The sequence below is a fragment of the Dermochelys coriacea genome, chromosome 18 (assembly GCF_009764565.3).
Source record: "Dermochelys coriacea isolate rDerCor1 chromosome 18, rDerCor1.pri.v4, whole genome shotgun sequence".
NCBI lineage: Eukaryota > Metazoa > Chordata > Testudines > Dermochelyidae > Dermochelys > Dermochelys coriacea.
In genome coordinates, this window is record NC_050085.1 from 6,602,729 (window position 1) to 6,622,810 (window position 20,082).

Sequence of the window (20,082 nt, forward strand, 5' to 3'; positions counted from 1 at the left end):
AGAATTGCAAAGGCAAATGGAGCTTTTTTTGAGACTGGCTAATATTTGAAAAAATAAGGAGATTCACACAAAACGCAAGATGAAGTTATACAATGTCATGGTGATACCTCCGCTGTGATATGTAACTGAAACTTGGCAAATACTAGAAGCCCACAACAGGAAACTCAACACATTCCATCAGAGATACTTGCAGAGAATACATGGTGTCCACTGGTGGCACAAAAGTAACTAACGCTGATGTGCTTCAAAGGACTGGCCAACAGCCTGTAGAGACAATGATTAGAGAAAGAAGGCAGAAGTGGTTTGGGCATGGTGTAGATTCCTAGACAAGTCCCTGACTGGATACCACTTGGTGGAAGATGGAAAAGCAGAGCACAACAGATGACATATAAAAAAAACATTGAGAAAGATATCACTGTCATGGAAACAGAGTATAATGGAGCAAGAAATGTGCCACCAGACAGATGGGGGTGGAAACTCGGGGTTGCCTCATGTATCACAATGCGTGAGAGCATCTAATCTACCCTGCTCTATCCCTCGCGGAGGCATCCAAGTGTATTTCCACACAGGATGGATCTCCCCCTCAGCCACATGATTTGCAGCTCCTGGAAGCAAGCCCTGTGTAGGGGTGCAGCCACTAGTGGCTATGTCAGACGCATTGTGTTCTATGTCAGATGCTGTTACTCCGTGGAAAACAACATAGCTTCTCTCTAACTCTGCCACCCCCAGCTTCCTGTGGGGAAGAACCATCAGCCTAAAGCGCAATTTAAACCCTGCATCAGATGACTGTGATTGACTAAGGCTGTGCCTGCATTGGGCTGTACGTAGGCACCAGGGATCAAACACACATCCTAAGGGAAGGAAAGTCACAAGTTTACTGAACAGCGATTTCATTCCAGGCTTCACACCCGGGCCAAGGAGTCACATTTCACAAAGTGTCCTAAGAGGCCAGGAACAAGTGGATCCTTTAAAAAAGACAATGTGGAAAGGCCTGTTGGAGTCTGCAGTGCCCTGCTGACACATGCTAGCACGATGGATTCAAAGGCAAAGTTACCTTCCTTGGGTTGTTCTTTTCGACCACTCCATCGCGATCTGCATCAACGTCCAGAGAGATCCCTAGAAATACAACACATCTGGTCAGATCACTGCTAACCTTAGGGCAAGGGGGGGAGGGATAACTCAGTGGTTTGAGCATTGATCTCCTAAACCCAGGGTTGTGAGTTCAATCCTTGAGGGGGCCATTTAGGGTTCTGGGGCTAAAACTGGGGATTGGTCCTGCTTTGAGCAGGGGATTGGACTCAATGACCTCCAACCCTGAGATTTTATGAAGCCCTGAACCATGCAGTGCAAACAAGAATTGAGGCAGAAGAGACAATAAAAAAATCTGCATGGAACATAATATTCAGTGAATGTAACTAACCCATTTTATAGATTCACAGATGGTAAGGCCAGAAGGGATCACGGTGATCATCTAGTCTGATCTCCTGTATGGCACAGACCAGAGAACATCCCTAAAATAATTCCCAGCACAGATCTTTTCAAAAACTATCCAATCTCCAGTTACAAATCATGAGGGATGGTGAATCCACCACGACCCTTGGCAATTTGTTCAGCTGAGCTCCTTGGGCTCAGTCTATGGTGTGCTTTCCAATCCTCCCGTTGTTCTCGTGGCTCTCCTCTGATCCCTCCCCAAAGTATCAACAGCCTTCATGAATTGCGGGCGTCCCTTCTGAATCGCCTGGGAAGCAAGTGAGTTAAGCCCTGCGAATTGGATGGGTGCAAACATCTGAAGGGAGACCAAGTCTGCATCGGCAGCAGGCAGGGAGGAGACCCCGCTCTGCATTCGTTCAGGTGAACAATCTCACCCGGGTTTCGGAGCACTCCAAGGATGGGCGCTAGGGCCTGTTCATTAAGAGCAGCCACACTTGGCGCAGCTGGGCCCAGTATTGGCATCACATCATCAGGCAAGAGACACTGGTGAATTCCCTGGCTGTTCCTTGTCTCAGTAGCACAGTGGTGAGAGGGAGAAATTGTGGAGGTGATGCCCAGTGTCGGTCCCAGGGTATTAGAGAGACAAGGTGGGGGTGTAGGGTTGCCAGGCATCCAGTTTTTGACCGGAACACCCGGTCGAAAAGGGACCCCGGCGGCTCCGGTCAGTCCAGTCGGCGACACAGCAGGGGTCTGGGGCTAAAGCAGGCTCCCTACCTGCCCTAGCGCCATGCGGCTCCCAGAAGCGGCCTCCAGGTCCTTGCAGCCCCATGGCGCATGGGCAGCCAGGGAGGCTCTGGGCGCCGCCCTCTTGCCAGAGTGCCAGCTCCGCAGCTCCCATTGGCTGGGAACCGTGACCAATGGGAGCTGCAGGGACGACACCTGCAGGCGCGAGGGTGGCGTGTGGAGCCTCTCTGGCCAAACGTGTCTAGCGGGTGCACGGACCTGGTGGCCACTTCCTGGGAGCTGCGGTAAGTGCTGCTGGGACCCGGCACACCCCAACCACCTGCCCCAGTCCTGGCCCCCCCCCCAATACCCCAATCCTCTGCCCCAGCCCGGAGCCCCCTCCTCAACCCCAAACCCCTCATCCTCAGCCCCACCCCAGAGCCCGCACCCCAAGCTGGAGCCCTCACCCCCCCCTGCAGCCCAACCCCCTGCCCCAGCCCAGAGCCCCCTCCTGCACCCCATACCCCTCATCCCTGGCCCCACCCCAGCCTGCCCCCCCAGCCAGAGGCCTCACCCCAACCCCCTGCCCCAGCCTGGAGCCCCCTCATTCACCCCAAACCCCTCATCCCCAGCCCCACCCCAAAGCCTGCACCCCCAGCCAGAGCCCTCAGCCCCCCTCTCATACTCCAACACCCTGCCCCAGCCCGGTGAAAGTGAGTGAGGGGCAAAGCAAATGACGGAGAGAGGGGGGATGGAGCAAGCGGGGCTGGGGCCTCGAAGATGGAGCATGACAGGGGTGGGACCTTGGGATGGAGCGGGGCAGGGGTGTTCGATTTTGTGCAATTAGAAAGTTGGCAACCCTATGGGGGAGGTCATATCTTTTATGGACCAACTTCTGTTGGTGAGAGAGACAAGCTCCTGCTTACGAAGAGCTCTCTTCTTCAGCTCTGGAAAACGCTGACCTGTTTGACAAGAAAATCGAGGGTTTTGTTTGGCCAAAACTATTTGCCAAATTCGACCCAGCTTCAGGAACAGTTTTGGTGCCCCAAAAGATGCATTTTTCCGACCAATTTCCTATTTGGCAGAAAGATTTCGCTCCGCTCTAGGCCCAGCACAAGCTCTCGGCTACAAGGCAAGTGGTACAGACCCCGGACAGACAGAATGACGAGAGGTGAAATTCTGGCCCAGGAGTGCGGCTTCCCGTTTCCATAGTGCCGTCTTCTGTGCCAGCTTGTGCTGGAGAACCCAGATCTCTGGCCTTGTACTGTGCAGTGCTGGCCCTAAACCAAACCAGCTGGGGCGGGAGGGTGGCTTTGCTCTTCCAACGTGCCACAAGAAACTGAAGCCGGGAGAAAATATTGAAAGGCATGTACTGTTGACCCAACAGAGGCGTGAAACTTCTCCAAGCTGCATGCCAGGTGTTTAGCATTCTAACGGACACATGGTCAGCTAAAGCCAGAGCCTAATCTCATGTCCAGTTATCTCCCATGAGGACATGCTTGTTTTCAGATATGGGCGGGTGGGTACATAGTGGTGTGCATGTTTAAAAATGAACACCCGATCCTCAATAAAGAAATGTCTGAGGCACCATTTCGGCTCACGCTCAAAGGCTTTAGCAAGCTGTCAGGGTTTGAAAACACCGCTCACAAAGTGACTATTCGTTTTCACTCTTATAGCACTATAGGATTGCCAGGCGTCTGGTGGAGCGACGGAGCAGGGCCGAGGCACATGGTGAGGGCGCCAGATCGGGGCTTACACCATGCGACTCGGCACTGTTCTGGGGCGCAGGGTCGGGGGCCGCTCCACACTGGTATAAAGCAGGAGTAACTCCATAGAAATCAGGAGAGTTACTCTGGATTTCTACTGGTATAAACGAGAGCAGAATCTGGTTCTTATGGCATGATCCAAAATGCATTGAAATGGGCAGAAAGACTTTCACTGACTTCAATGGGCTCTTTGGATCAGGCCTCAAGTCCCTGATTCAAGCCACATGCTCCCAGAACCTGCAGCTATCCATTATTATTATCGTAACACCTAGGAGCTCTAGCTGTGGACTGGGACCCCCATGTGCTAGGCGCTGTACAGACACCAAACAGAACAACAGTCCTTGCTCCTCCAGTGACAGCAAAACAGCGTCTTTTACAGAGGTGTGGGTCCGAACGGCACCCACTGAGTCGGGTGGCACTTCCCCAACAGTTTCATGGTAGCAAGCCAAGTGGCTTGTTGGTGCGCAGTGTCAGATTTCAGCACCTAGTTTTGCCCCTAGCTACCTATTTCAACACTTGGTGTGTCATCAGTATTTTCACTGAGGGCATTTCTTTTTAAAGGCGGCTTGCGGTGTTATAAACAGCACCTATTGAGTCAGGGCAAAACCAACTCCCACATTAGGAGAGGAATTTTCGGCTGCGTGTCACTCAGCTTTTAGGTCATCTCCCTGCTTGGGAAGATAAAAATCTCACCCTCACACTCCTCTCTGGTGCTTCCTTACTATTGGCATCACCTGCAAGACTCCCATTACTCAGGGCTGATTCTGCAAACTTTACATGTAGGCCTTGCACTAACAGTCCCACTGAGACCTCTCACCCCACTAAGGATTAGAGAACGGGGTGGCGGAAGCTTCCTGGGGTGGGGGAGAGAGGGGATGGTAACTGAACCATCCCCACACCCCCCCTTCCCCGAGCCTCCACCCTCATGCTGCCCCTTCCCCCGAGACCCCACCCCACGCCACCCCTTCGTCTACGGCCCCTCCCCCTGCTGCTCATCCTTACAGCCAGTAAAAAGTGGGAGGGTTTTTTTTAAAAGTGAGGGGCCCATGGCCCCTTTGCCCCCCCCATTAGAGAATCAGGCTCTTAGGTGCCACTCCTGCAATTGGGTGTGTGCGGGTAGACGCTTGCAGCTGTGTGGAGCCCTGCTGAAGTCAAGAAAGACCCTTCTACAGGATCAGGGCCCTATTCGGTAGCTACGGGCCTGGCACAAAATCTCAGCTCTAAACATGCCATCATTTTGCAGTGTCCTTTGGGGAGGAGGCTGCCGTTCGTCATGTGTTTTTGGACAACACAGACAGCAATAGGGCCTCAATCCTGATGGCATTACATTACAAATAAGAAAGCCCATATCTATTAGTAGATCAAACTGCAGATCATGAATGTAGATCACGCTCACTGTACATTGCATTAGTTTATTTAGTCACATTGATCACACTTTAGATTTTATTCAGTATTAGCAGCAGTATTCAATACATTTTTTCTTTATTCAGGCAAATGGATTTGGGCCGATCACCATATTCTTCTCCTAAGAAGTCACAGCTCCAAAGTGTTTAATGAAGGCCCCAGTGCCTCCCACAATCTTTCCATTTGCTCTCTGCCTTGCCATTCAAACTCACAGCTTAGTCGCCACCAGTCCCCTTTTGCACACATGCTTCGATGGAGTCATTTTTCCACGGTCACATGGTACCAGGGAGAAGGCTGCAGTATATCGAGTTTCCAGATACATTTCGAGACATCATGTGAAACAATTCTGTCCCTGTGTAAGCTGTTTTGCTGCTAAGGCGACAATAGAAACAACTCGGGCAACTACGATTACTTTTGAGTGAATTTTACAAGAGAAAAAGAGATTCTAGGCCTACCGCCGAAAGCAGCAGAACCGCAGCTAGACGGTGAAGAAAAAACTACCGACATTTCCTCTGCACAAGCTCTGCGCAAACCAGATGCTACGGGCTAGGTTCTGATTTCCATTTTGCAGATGTGACTCAGAAGCAAATCAATCGATAATGCTGCTAAATGGATTTATTGGTGTAACAACACAGACTTCTCCTTGCTCTTGTGCATCTGCGGGGACAGCATCCAGGACACACAGAAAAAGTCAAGCATTTGTATTTCCGACGTGTCTAAAAGTTGCAGCTAAGATCAGCGCCCCATCATGATAGGTACTGTATAGACACATTTCAGAGATGCTCTCTGCCTGGAGGAGCTTGGACCCAGATCCTTGATTTCAATGGAAGTTAGACATCCCAATACCTTTGAGGATCTGGGCCCTGCAGTATAAAGAGCCAAAACAGACAAAGGACCAGCAGAGAAAATGATCCCTATTTTACATGGGGGGAACTGAGGCACAGAAAGTTTTATGCCTGTATTTTTGGAAGTTTTTGGCACACACAGGCAGGGCCAGATTTTGAAGCATTCAACTTCCATTTAGGCACCAAAGCGAGAGGCCGGATCTTCCAAAGAGCACCATGCATTGGGTGCATGCGGTTTATGGAGCCCTTTTTAAAAACCTCCATCCAATTGCATCCCCAAGGAAGCTGCTGTCTCCTTTGAAACGACAATGTCCGTAGTGGGTGCTGAGCCCCGGAAATTCTCAGCGTGGGCTCTTCTGAAAACCTGGCCAGAAGTGACTTGCTCAGACCACCCAGAGAGTCTATGGCCAAGCCAGGAATTGAACCTAGATCTCTTGAGTCGCAGACAAGTGGCTGATTCACAGACGTATCCGTGTTTGCCAAACTGGACAGGCTCGCTCACAATACTTGCTCTTAAAAAAAGAAAGAGCCCCAGCCCTGTTTATTTTTTCCATCATCAAGGGAAAGCCGGGGGAGTAGATTGTGCATCTGGGCTTGCGTGTTTTCGTAACAATATTGCAGCACTGGACTCCGACCCTCCAGTTCTGTTAGGATTACAGATGAGTCCAGAGTGTAACCCCAGATCAGAACACAGAACCAGTGAAATGTAGGACTGGAAAGGAAATCAATAGATCATCTAGTCCACTCCCCTGCACCGAAGCAGGATTAAGTATTATCTGTAGACCATCCCGAACAGGTGTTTGTCTAACCTGTTCTTACAAACCTCCAGGGACAGAGATTCCATAGCCTTCTTAGGTAATTTGTTCTGGTAATTTGTGCTTAACTACCCAAACATCCTTCAGCTGTGTGTGCATGAGAGTGAGAGGAAGAGGGAGAGAAAATGACACAAATACATAATGGGGAATAACGGGCTTGGCAGCAGCACTGCTGAGAAAGATCTGGGTGTTGTGTTGGGTTACAACCTCAACAATGCGATCCTGTTGCAAAGGAAGTAAATTCAATTTTAAGTTGCATTGACAGAGGTATAGCATGCAAGTCACGGGAAGTGACAGTACCACTCTGCTCGGTGCTGGTTAGGCCTCAGCTGGAGTATTGTGTCCAATTTTGGTCACTGCTGTATAGAACGGATGTAAAGAAACTGGAAAGGATCCAGAAGTGAGCAACAAAGATGATCAAAGGGCTGGAATTCAAGCCGTACAAGGAAAGGCTGAAGGAACTGGGTATGGTTAGTTTGGAAAAGAGGCGATTAAGGGGGCCATGACAGTGGTTTTCAAATACGTGAAAGGCTGCCATAAAAAGGATGGAGAAAAATTGTTCTCTCTTGCCACAGAGGGCAGGACAAGCGGCCATGGGTTCAAACTACAGCACAGCAGATTTAAATTAAATCTCGGGAAACACTTCCTAACTGTAAGAACAGTCGGCCAATGGAACAGATGCCTGGGGAAGTCATGGAAGCTCCTTCACTGGAGGTTTTCAAAAAGAGGCTGGAGAGCCACCTGTCTTGGATGGTTTAGACACAACAAATCCTGCCTCTTGGCAGGGGGTTAGACTAGATGACCCTTGAAGTCCCTTCTAACCCTGTAGTTCTATGATTCCATGATCCAATCCTGGACCCATATCCATATCTCTTACCTATGTAACCCACACAGCTCCTGTGTGCGGTGCTCTGTCCCCTCTAGTGGCACTGAGACCACTTGGAGATTAATGAGTCTCCTACAGCCTTAGCTAAGGGCCCTGTGGCTTTTAGCTCATGCAATAGAGGCTCATGCATTTTGCTCCAGAAGTCCCAGGTTCAATTCCACCCACTGATGACTGGGGTCTGTCGGCATTACACCTATACACCAAGGTGAGCAAAGTCCCCAGCAATCCCACTGCACTTCGGGATTTTGGAAATGTGACTGAAATTCGGCAGGTTTAACCTGTTTCCAGTTAGTATCAGGCAGGTAGCAAAGCATTAGCTCAGTACTTCAGGGCTTCCCAATGTCCAGACTGCTCCTAGCATGGAGAATGACTATGTATCAGTGTAGAGACAAACCCTAATGTAAGATCCAGTTTCTGACAAAGATAAAAATGGGTTTAAATGGGCTAGCGTTTGAAATCTCTTCCTGCCCTTGCTAAGCCCAACACCAGCGGTAATGGTCTCCACAGCTGTATCTGTGGGTTGAGTGAGCCTTGGTGTATTTCTCAGACACAAAAGAGGGGTGGGGGACAATTGCACCCACATAAGTGCCTCTGTTGCTAAGAATTCTCCATCTCAGATGCTTCTTTGACTGGGAAGGCAGGTACCAGGCAAAGACACAGCAGTGGGTCGAACAAAATTCCCAGTGGGCCCTGGCAACATTACTACATTACTACTACTGCTAGCAGCCGACTAGCAAGACAGCTGACTTCCCAATTTCATCTCAAAGATGCATCAAAACCATTGACTAAAATCAAGAGGCCCCGTTTCTGAAAGAGTTGTGCCTCTCAGACAGTACCTCAGCCACAAACTTTCTAAGGCTTTGTCTACACTGGCAATTGAAGGACAAAACTTATGTCTTTCAGAGGTGTTCCCCCTCCCCCCGCCCAATGAAAGACAAAAGTTTTGCCAAGACAAGTGCTTGTGTGAACAGCCCGTTGTCGGCAGGAGCACCCACGGAAAAAAATCAGTGGGTGCTTAGCACCCACCAGAAACCAGCATCCCCTCCTCCCCCCCACAACACCTCCCGTCCACTGGCGGCCCTGATGATCACATCCTCCCATGCCCTCCACGATCAGCTGGTCCGTGGCATGCAGAAGGAGCTGGGAGGAGGGGGTGGAGTGGGGCTAGGATGCACTTGGGGGTGAGTGGAGGCAGGAAGAGGTGGGGTGGGTTGGAGCGGAGTGGGGGCAGGGCCTGGGGCTGAGCAGGGCTTGAGCACCCGTGGGGAAAGGAGAAAGCCAGCGATGGTGCTTGTGGGGCTCAAGAACAAACCGCGTGCCCTCTGGTTACGGACTGTGCTTGTAATCTTCAAGGTGGGTGGACGGGCTTGATGTCTCCAGATGCTGCTGCTGTAGGAGGGTGGCTACATCACTTACCCAACCGCTAATTCGGTGCTTGTGCTGTCACAAGCCACGTGCCGGAAGACGACCCAATGGCAGAGGTGGGAATAGAACTACGGTCTCCTGGCTCCAAGGCCACCCTCTTTCTCCTCAGCACAGCCACTGGACCCAAAGGAAAACTGGAACTGTTTCTGCTAAGCCCAGCAGCCTAAAGAGGCCAGAACCCCCATCACTCTTACACGGGTCCAGAGCAGCATGGTAATTCCTTGCAGGCGAAGCATGGGCCATCGCTTTGACTAGAAGCTTAGCATTGCTGGATTTGCTTTGTCTTTGCCCCAGTGCTTGCCAGAAGCAGGATCAGCAGTTCATTTCATTCCAGAGTTCCCAGGTCTAAGCTGATTTCTTTAAGTAGCTCACAAAAGCTCTATTAATTTGCAACATAAAACATAAGTGATACAAGATTATAGGCTTTGGTCTGCCCCGAAAGCACTTGCACTTACCAATGCCTGTCAGGAAGACGCCAGCTTGGTCTATGGGAGGCCCTCCATTCTCGCCGTAATAGTTCACCGTTACCTGGAAACACACAACGCAGGCTAGTGAGTGAGAGAGGTGGACAGGACCAGGCCTGGCAATTTACACCGGTAGCCGGAGAGCGACACAGTGCCAGATCCTTTGTGCCACTCTCCTGTGCCGCTTTTTGCCCCAGCGCTAGCACTCCAACCTCTGCCTGTAGCTTGGTTCTGTCCCTGCCGTGACTCCTGCCCCTGCTCCTCTCTGGCCAACTTTTCTCCCTTCTCATCCATCCAAATTGCTGCTGTGACAATTAGCTGCCACTAGGTCGCTGCCTTCCCGGAAACTCTCCCCTCAGATAGGGAGCCATGAGAACAGCAGGCGTTTAAGCACAAGGATTTTACAATTAAAAACCTTTTAGTTTCATGATCCCAACAGCCAGATTGTGCATCTATTTCACAGCCCAGCCCAAACTCCCCAAGTTTGCTAGCTAGCTTGCAGAGTTGGACGAAGGATCCCATGCAATGAATTAATCTGATCGATTGGGCCTGTTCATCCCCTCATTTGCAAGTTGTTCACGAACAGACCAACAAAACAAATTTCAGCCGAGGAGTTGTCAGCAAACAACCGGTCCTGGTGTGCAACCATCTCCGTCGGTCACAGGATATTTTAACTGCTTCCTCACTGGGTGAGTGAAACACTTAAAACATGAAAAGGAGTACTTGTGGCACCTTAGAGACTAACAAATTTATTAGAGTATAAGCTTTCGTGAGCTACAGCTCACTTCTATGCATCCGATGAAGTGAGCTGTAGCTCACGAAAGCTTATGCTCTAATAAATTTGTTAGTCTCTAAGGTGCCACAAGTACTCCTTTTCTTTTTGCGAATACAGACTAACACGGCTGCTACTCTGAAACTTAAAACATGAGAACAGTGCCATCTCCTAACAAGACTGTGGCCATCCAATGCTTGCCAGCTCCCTTGGATGTCAATGAACATGGCAGTGTCTCGGGAATGCTCAGCTCTGGTAGTTTTTCATGCTGGTCTCTGCACCTGGCCACTGAGTGACCTGAGTGAAAAGTACAGCGAGTGGAGCATTATGGGCGGATGTCCTCAGACTGAACTTTCATCAAGAGAGAGAGTTGTATTACCCTGTTGGCTTTGGGCCCATCCTAGTACAGCAAGATCCTGTGTCAGGTGCCCCTCACGTGGTTACCTACTGTTACCTCATCCCTGCTCCTGTCTCAAGCCAAGCGAGTGCCCAAGATACAAGGACGCTCACTGGGCCTTCCTTTACCTTGTTGTCATTGGCTTCGGTGCTGGCTTTGTTCATGCTCAGTTTCAGGATTGTCCCATGGTCGAGAGGCCACGGCTTCTCTCCGTTTGCGGGGGCCACCTGCGATTGGTCATCAGTAACGATTTCAACATGAACCCCAGCCGTGTGCTTCACGCTGAATGACACCGCACCTGCGGGAGCCGCTCTACAACAGAGAAAGGGAAGGGGATCAGTCAGAGGGCTGTGGAGAGAAGAACCGGAGATGCCTCACTGTCCCCTACCCAGCAGTCCTGACCCCCTGACCTTAGGCAAGAGGAAAAAGTGGCTCAGTGATCACTGCAGACGTGCATCCCGGCAGCATTTTCATACATAGTGACCTGATTTTCAGAGAGGCAGAGCGCCCACAGCTCTCATCAACAGAGGTGGCAGGTGGCTACAACTAAGCACTTAAATACCTATGAAGGCACCTACAGAAGTTGCACCTGAAGAGATGCTGAGCACTCCTGAGTTTACATTGAAGTCAATAGAGAAGCATCTGCTCAGCACCACCAAAGATCAGACCACTCAAGGGCCAAAACATGGATTTAGCTGCCCAGTTTTAGACATCCGAGTTTGAAAATACTGACCAGCCCACGTAACACAAATGACGCCAGCATGGTGCAGCCCTTCACTTCCCTGGCTGCCCACAGATCTGGTTAAGCAGGGTGCCTTCTTTGCAGTTAAAATGAACTCTCAACTCTTGCTGCCCCCAGTAAGAAAAGATCAGACCTTCCATTGTGTGCATGATGGGTGCAGCCTGTCCCAATGGTTGGAGCAAGGGGCTAGAAGCCAGGAGCCCTGGGTCCCATTCCTCACTCTGCCACTGGCTATATTAGTTTGAAGAAGTCACTTAACCTCTTGGGGCCAGATTTTTAAAGGTACCTGTGTACCAAAATCCCATTGATTTCAAAGAGTGCTGAGCATCTAAATACCTTTACAATCTGGTCCTCTGTGCCTCAGTTTCCCCATCTGCACAATGAAGAGAGTCATATTTTCCCACCTTTGCAAGAGCTCTCAGATCCCTGGCTAAAACTAGGGATTTCCTAGACGGGAACTAGCTGTAAGAGATCTTAGAAAACACTAACCAACCTGATCTTTAATATCCAGGCCTTTTAATGCTATGCAAGTGAACTGGATCATGACCTCTCTTCCAGCCAGCCCCAGTTATAACAAGCCATGCGGCTTAAATGCTGAAATCTTAGACAAATGCCAGGCATCTTTTTGGAATGACTCGTGGACATTTTGTACATACTACAGAAGGCAAAGATTGCATGAATAGCTGGAGACCCCCAAAGACCCTTAGGATGGGGGAAATCTAAAGAGCCATCCAGCCAGTTTCTCACAATTAAAGACTTCTTTCTAGAAAAGGATTAACTCTGGAATGTCAGCTAGTTGTAACTGATTGCTAGTTTTAATATTATAGGACAGCTTACAGATCCCAGTCTTTGTGCCAGCTGCTGTACAAACACTTATGAGACAGTCCCTGTCCTCAAGGATGTACAATCTAAACAGACAAAAGAGCGGGTGGGGAAAAGGCAGACGACAGACATTTGAGTAGAGTGATCATAGCAATGGTTGACAAACATTTTTTCACCCCTTCAAGCAATTGACAAAAATCAATCAATCAACACCCCCCCCCCAAAAAAACCCCCTCCCAAACCACAACAAAACTGAGCTCTGGAGAACATTCCCTCCAGTTATAGGACCCAGTCAATCCCTTTTTAACTTCTCTGAGCACAATGAATGGATCACAAATCTATTCCATAAGCCGAAATGGGCATGTCAAGTGCCAGTTAAAATTACTAAGTGACAGTAGTGTCCTGGCCTACCCACCACTTACAAACGCAAGTGGTTTAAACCCAGTGGAATGAATCCCCGAGGAAACACAAGCTTTCCCACTGCACCCAAAGAAACACACACATTGGGTGAGATTTTCAACTCGGAGGATTTAGCCATATGACTCCCACTCACTTCAATGATCTTGCAAGGGGCTGAAGGCCCTCAACTTCCACTGGAGTCCGAGTCTCTTCTAAAAAATGTTTAAGAACATAACAGCCAGACTGGGTCAGACCAAAGGTCCATCTAGCCCAGTGTCCCGTCTTCCGACAGTGGCCAATGCCAGGTGCCCAGAGGGCATGAACAAAACAGGTCATCATCAAAGGATCCATCCCCTGTCGCCCATTCCCAGCTTCTGACATACAGAGCCCAGGGACCCCATCCCTGCCCATCCTGGCTGATAACTTCATGGAGGATAAGTCCATCAGTGACTGTCTAGTTCTTTTTGAACCCTGTTTCTGTTCTAATTGGCTGAAGAGGGTAGGTCTCCACTGCAGAAAAAGGGGTGGTCTTAATTCGGGTGAAAATAGCAGCAAAGACTCAGCTTTGTACTCCAGTGAGCAGCTCGAATTCAAGCCACCAGGGCAGCCTGGGGTTGAACTCAACTTGCCAGTCCACGTTAAAACCCAAGTTGCCATGTCTTCACTGCTATTTTAACCTGGCTTAGGAACATACCTTCATTTCTTTTTTATTTTTTTGCAGTGTAGACTCACCTTTAGGATCAGCGTGAATACTCAAGATTATACCTTGGAAATGGCCTCTCTGCGAACACTCCTCATGGTCTGTCTAACGATGTGCTGCTCCTGAGCTTGCTAGGATAGGACTGGCAAGGGAATGCTAATGGGGTGCGGCTGAAACTGCAGCGAATTCACTGAAAAAAATCCCAAAGGAGGTTCAGTGCATTCACCCATTTCTATGTACAAGGCATTCTGTGGCTCTCCCATGCCCAGCCTCGCAGCCCCATGCTAATGTGAATACAACAATACAGCTGGCACAAGCCCCAGTCCTATGAAAGTCACATTTCTTAAAATGGGGACGGGGGGAGGAGCTCAGAGCAAGAAATCTTTCTAGGAACCCATTTGCCATAGTGCGGCCAGAGTCTGCTGGCTCCTGTCTGCGGTGTGAGCAAACAGGACCCAAGCTGTACTCACTCCTTTTCCCTCCTCCCCCTGGGATCTTTGGCTTTGCAGCTACCTGTGGAGGAAATTAAAGGGAAAACATATATACCAAGGAGGGAACCAGCTGCAGGAAGAGCTGAGGTTGCAGCCCGGGAGCTGGTCTGACTCTGGAGTGAAGTGAAGTTCTCTTTACAGTAGTTACCTGGGCCCAATCGTGTTACTCTTGAAGTCAAAGGCAATACTGCCACTTACTTGGGAGTTGGCCCCACTAACCCACGCAGGTTTCACTGTGTGTTTTCAGGGCCCATCCTGTGCCCTTTGATAGCAATGAGAGCGGGGCCGTTCATTGTGGTGGAAGTCGTTTTGGGCTCTGAGCAAGTCTGGGATGGTCCGTAGGGACAGGCGTCCCGTAAGCATGCTGACAAATCTGGGGAGGCCACCTCTCAATGCTAAGATGACGAGACTTCTCGGCTGTTTTCAACACAGCGTGTGGCTGGCCTGCCTCTGTGATGTAACGAGAGTAGAAGGTGCTCTGCCTGGCGCCAGCGTCCCTCCCCACAGGACTCTGGATGTAGCGACGGGCCAGCTGACTTAGTGATTAGCCACATTCTGTTGATGTCCCCCTGCTGTATCGCTCATTCTCCACCAATGCAATCCCTGCCCCTACTGAGATGACTTTGTCCTTACAGGAGATCAGCTCCTGGATGTAGAGCAGCTGGCGCAAACTCAGCTTTGGCAAGGCTGAGATGATGCTGATCAGGAAATGCTTGGAGAACTAGCCAGGTGGTTGTCCTACCCTTCCATCGAGGGCATCTGCCCCCATTTAAGAGGCAATGTGGCCTAATGGCAAGAGCAACAGATTGGGACTCAGGCAACCTGGATTCCATTTCCAACTCTGCCACTGAATTGCTGAGTGACCTTGGGCAAGTCCTTTTCTCACCCTGTGCCTCAGTTTCCCCACCTGTAAAATGGGGATAATGAGACTGACCAATTAATGGAGCCAATTAAAGTGCTTTGAGATCAGCTGATGGAAAGCTCTAGATAAGGACGTGTGCATTGTTTTAAGCCTCGGGAACCTACTCAATTCCGCATTTAGTCTGGATAGCAACATAATGCCCCCTTCCACCTCTGCCTTTGCTAGGAAACTTCAACTCTTCCTGCCTGACAAGGATCAGCCCAGCATGACCCATATGTTCCTTGCTTCCAAGGTGGTAAACTGCAACTCGCTGTATCTGGGTGTGAAGGGGCCAGCAACGTGGCGGCCCCAGCACATGCAGAAAGCAGCAGCCTGTTCCTCAGTGAGATGCAAGCTCACCACCCCTCTATCCCTCCACTGGCTGCCTGGCTGCTTCCATTGCCAGGTCAGGGCCCATGACCTGATCTTGGAGACCATCAGAGGGTCAGCGCTTAGCTCCCAGCAGCGGTCACATCTCAGTCTGCGTTCCACCAAGACCTCTGCAGTCCTCTGGACAAAGCAGGCTCACAAAGTCCAGGACAAAACAAAAGCCCCAGACACAAACTGTTCTCTGTTGCGGGGCACAGCTGGCTGCGGAACGAGCTCCAGAAGACGCCGGACCATCCCAAGCTCAGCCCCCTCCGCTGGGGAACAGAGAAAACTTGTGATGGCCACCAGGGTCCTCACCAAGCAGATCTAGTTTACTGGGATGCCACGCTGACAGGCACTATAGCAAACCCTGGAGATACTTTGCGTGTCAGGAGCCTGATCTTGCAGGAGATCCTTGGGTGGAGCACTTGCACTATCAGATCCAGGACATCAACATTGGGCCTGACCTTATTACTTGGAAGTAGGAACCCCCAGAACCTGCTGAGCTGTCTGTTATTTCAGATAGGGCCCGATCTTGTGAGGTGCTTCCCCAGTCACTGACTCCAGTGGGAGTGCAGATCTCAGCCCCCTGCATCTTCAGGCATGTAATGAGTGGGGTCATGTGTCAAGCAGCTGGCTCATAACTGCACAGAGCCTCCCTGCTCCCCAACACCTCACGCAACCAGGCCTGGGTAGGCGGCGGTGAACCTGTGAGACACCCAGCTTGAGCCGCAAAACGCTCTGTGTGTCAATATCGTGGGCAGGTTTATAGCAGCAGACACATGTCAACCCAGCTTATGCCGGTGAATCCTGACATGTAGGAACTCTTCACATGCCCAGCATAGCTGCCTCATCCTCGCTATTGCTAAAATAACCCAAGGGCAACAATCCAAGAGCTAGGCGATACCAGTGGAGACAGATTCAATTTCCTTTCAGTCTAATAAATACATGATCAAACGGAGCATATTTGTATTGGGTTAGAGGGGAGTCATCTTCTCTTGGCAGGAGACATTTCAGAACATCAGAGGGTTTGCTGGACGGGGTGCCACAATAAATGGAAAAATAGCCTACCCTTCTTTACAAATAGCTTCATGTTTATTTTCCTGTGAGTTTGACTTAAGACCCAGTGGCTAGCTAGCCTAAGAACTTGTGGGTACGTGAGAACGACAGTGTAAACCCAGGTCTGTGGGACCTGGGCTTGCAGACTCACTTCCAAGTCTGCACTTGAGCATCCGCACTACATTGTAGACTTGGGCTAACAATTGCTGGACCTGGGTCTCCCAGCTGTGCTAATGCATCCACACTGCACTACGCAGATCTTCTGACTCCACACTGCGAAATGACAGGGCTTGCACCTGAGTCACAGTGGGACTTTGTCTCTGACCCACTCTCCTTGTCAGGTCTGCACACCCGGATCCTCAACCTTTTACAGCAAAACCCCTTCCTTTGTCTCTAGTCACTGGAAAACCCAGTTTTAACCAGTCTATGCAAAGCATGGCCTGGGGTAGAACTTCTCTGGAGCTGTTTACAATCCCAGGGCAATCCTCCCTCTCCCCCCATTTTAGCTCCTGGAGGAGCTGCAGGACCCCTCCCCCACAGAGTAGAACATGGTCACACATAAACCGCTCATTAAATTCACACGATGGTCCCCAAAGATGGGGTTGCAGCACCTGTCACACCAGCTTCCAGGTGGAAACTCTGGCAGGTTTTAAAGTATTTCACATCCTCTCCCGGGGTCCGTCTCTGGTCACAGAGTGATGTCAGTTCTTGGAGTGAGCGTGTGAAGGTTCATCTACACCACAAAGAAATACCCGCAGCACTGAGTCTTAGGGCCCAGGTCAATTGACTCGGGCTTGTGGGGCTTGGACTGTGGAGCTGAAAATAGCAGTGTAGACATTCCCACTCAGGCTGAAGCCCGGGCTCTGAAACCCGGCAATGGGGAAGAGTCATATAGGGTGTGTCTGGGCTACACTGCAGTTAAAAACCAGCAGCTGGCTGATGCCAGCCAACGGGGCTCTTCAGTTGCAGTGTAGACGTCTGGGCTCCGGCTACAGCTGAGCTCTGCAACCCTCCCACATTGCAGGGTCCTCAGCCCCGCGAGCCTGAGTCAGCAGGCATGGGCCAGCCATGGGTTTTTAACTGCAGTGTAGACATACCCTGGAGACCAGCCCTAGGTCAGGGCTGTTGCTTTAGACAGTTCTAGTTCCTTTGTCTGTTGGCCATCTTAAACCAGCTCAAATCAGTCTACACTATTTCCCCAGGGGCCAACACTTCAAAAATACTGTCCCTGCATTAGAAAGACAAGGCAGGTGAGGTAATATCTATTATTGGCCCAAAAGAAATTAGTTTTGAGTTTACACAGGGCTCTTCTTCAGGTCTGGGAAACTGAGGCCAGGTCTACAATACCAGTTATAAGAAAAGGAGGACTTGTGGCACCTTAGAGACTAACAAATTTATTTGAGCATAAGCTTTTGGGAGTTACAGCTCACGAAAGCTTATGCTCAAATAAATTTGTTAGTCTCTAAGGTGCCACAAGTCCTCCTTTTCTTTTTGCGGATACAGACTAACACAGCTGCTTCTCTGAAAACTACCAATTATGTCAGCAAAACTTATGTTGGTCAGGGGTGTGAATATTCCACCCGCCTCAGCGACATAAATTACGCTGTCATAAGTGGTAGTCAATATACACAGGTGTGGCTGAGGTGTTTCTGCAAGACGCTACCTGCCGCCCTGCTCAGTGGGACCTGGAATCTGTTATAATGAGATGTGTCAGAGCTACAAAATTCACAAAAGAACATGTAAACTCTGAACACCTGCTCCTAAACGCATGGGGGGTGTAGGTTGGCCCCTTGGAGAAATAAGGGCCAGCTGCAAAATTTGAATCAAACTTAGTTCAGACTGCAAACCCCTCCGAGGTGTTAGGTGCTGGGTTTTGGTCAAGGCCATTACAAAGACACAGGGCAGCTAGGATACCTGGATATGGGTTTTGAATTCCTACATCTGGGGGGGTGTATGTTTGAATCAGGGCTTTTGGTTTCACCTCTACTAGAATAAGTCTTGTTTGCTGACCGCACTGTGGCTCCCCATCCCCTTAGCAAGTGAATGGGTCAGATTTCATAATACCAAAGAGCTGATTGCTTTGGCAACATAAGCTTCCAGGTGCAGTTATTATGGGCTCTTTCCAAAAACTAGCTCGGAACATTAATGCAGAGACTGTTATGTTCTGAAAGCCAACCCGGGGGGACGAGCTGATGAGATTTTGCACCATGCATCCTGTTGCTGCAGGAGAGCATGAAGCTTGACCTCAGCTGTACTGGGTGTTGTTGTAATCCCTCGCCTGCTGCGGGTCACTACGAAATAATCCTATAACCAGCCCACGGTGGTGCAACAAGTAACCAGAAACTCACAGTTACCAAAGCAACTAATCCTGTGGCTCATGTCTAGTAACTGGAGCCTCTCTGCTTTCAGACACATTCAGCCCTGTGCATTGCAAGCGGCGATGCTAGCTGGTCTCCCCAATGACACGGACCCTTCCCTCCTCCACCCCTTTGTGAGGCCTTACAACAGAGCAGACATTGTCAAGAAAGAGGCAGCACCATAAAACCCAAGCTGATGCCCTGCACATCTTTAGGAGGCCTGGGTGATAGGCAAGAACTGGGGATAGGCATCTTGACACCATTTCTTTTGAGTCGCGATGCCCTATGAGGAACATTTTCTGGTTCATCCAGGAAAGGGGCAGGGGATCGGTTCATGAAGTTGTCCGTCAATCCTCAGCACGTCCTTCTGACCTTCTCAGCCAGCTCTGCTGTTGGAAAGGGCGCAGCTTGGGACCGTCCCTTTGAGGACATCTCTTTTCCATTTACAATTTACTGGGGAAATTCAGTCAGTCTCGGTAAGAGAGACCAACCAGGTTAGGTGCAGATTTCTAGAACCTTGGGCAGAGTTGGAGGCCAGTTGAGTTCAGCACATAGGAAGGGCAGGTGCTCACAAAGGTGGAACTGCAGAGGGAAGGGTTCTTTAGCAGCTTAGGCCTCGTTGACCATGGGATTTTGCCCCAGTTCCAGCCATCAGTATAGGAACAATAGTGCTAACTCATGTGCAAAGCAGGCCAAGTTACTATTAACACCAGTTTCTAGCAGAGTTTGGTGCCACCAGTGCAAAGGGAACCTTTCCATTTCTGCGCTAGGAAGTTGATCCTGGTGTCCCATCACCAAAGACTAGAATCAAGGCAAGCAAGGACATGAAAATTGCTGGAAAACACTCCAAGGAAAAATAGCATTTTAAGGGTTCCTCCCAACTTCAGTACCTTCTTCCCAATCCCCCGCATTACTTCCAACATCTGAATCTTCACTCCCGATAACCTGATCCTTGTAGCAAGGAATTGGAGTCTCCATAAAAATCAGTGTCATTTGCCCAAACTCCTATATACTGAAAAACCCCACAGCACTAACTCTTCACCCACCCTCATTCCTCTTCCCCACCCCGTCTTCCCTCTGCGATGGCCTTTTCGCTATTTTGCTTGATTTTTTAAAAAACCTATTAAAAAAACCAAACAACCTAATACTATAACTATAGGGCCGTGACAATTGACAAAACATCACCTGGTGCCTGAGCTGTATCATAAACAGGTAGCACAAGTGAGTGATCCTTTATGCCCTTGAAATTCACATGCAAATGCAGGCCTGTGCACTGAAAGCTGGCTTACTGTGATTTGGCAATTACAGAAGCCC

At 49.9% G+C, this 20,082-nt stretch overlaps 1 protein-coding gene across 3 annotated transcripts in view; it reads right to left on the bottom strand.

Annotated features, from left to right (window-relative positions):
• The window catches only part of LOC119845044 (protein-arginine deiminase type-2), a 69,356-nt gene that overhangs the window by 37,028 nt on the left and 12,246 nt on the right, over positions 1 to 20,082 (bottom strand). Inside the window, exons 1-4 of one of the 3 annotated variants that reach the window (XM_043500180.1) lie at positions 13,657 to 13,866; positions 11,057 to 11,240; positions 9,751 to 9,823; positions 1,055 to 1,116 (exon numbers count right to left, since the gene is read on the bottom strand). In XM_043500180.1, the coding sequence (XP_043356115.1) occupies positions 1,055 to 1,116; positions 9,751 to 9,823; positions 11,057 to 11,092 (171 nt within the window). In that variant the 5' untranslated portion in view covers positions 11,093 to 11,240; positions 13,657 to 13,866. Of the gene's footprint in view, positions 1 to 1,054; positions 1,117 to 9,750; positions 9,824 to 11,056; positions 11,241 to 13,623; positions 13,867 to 20,082 lie in introns of those variants that run through there. The other 2 variants (XM_043500179.1, XM_038376776.2) reach the window with 2 other exon arrangements.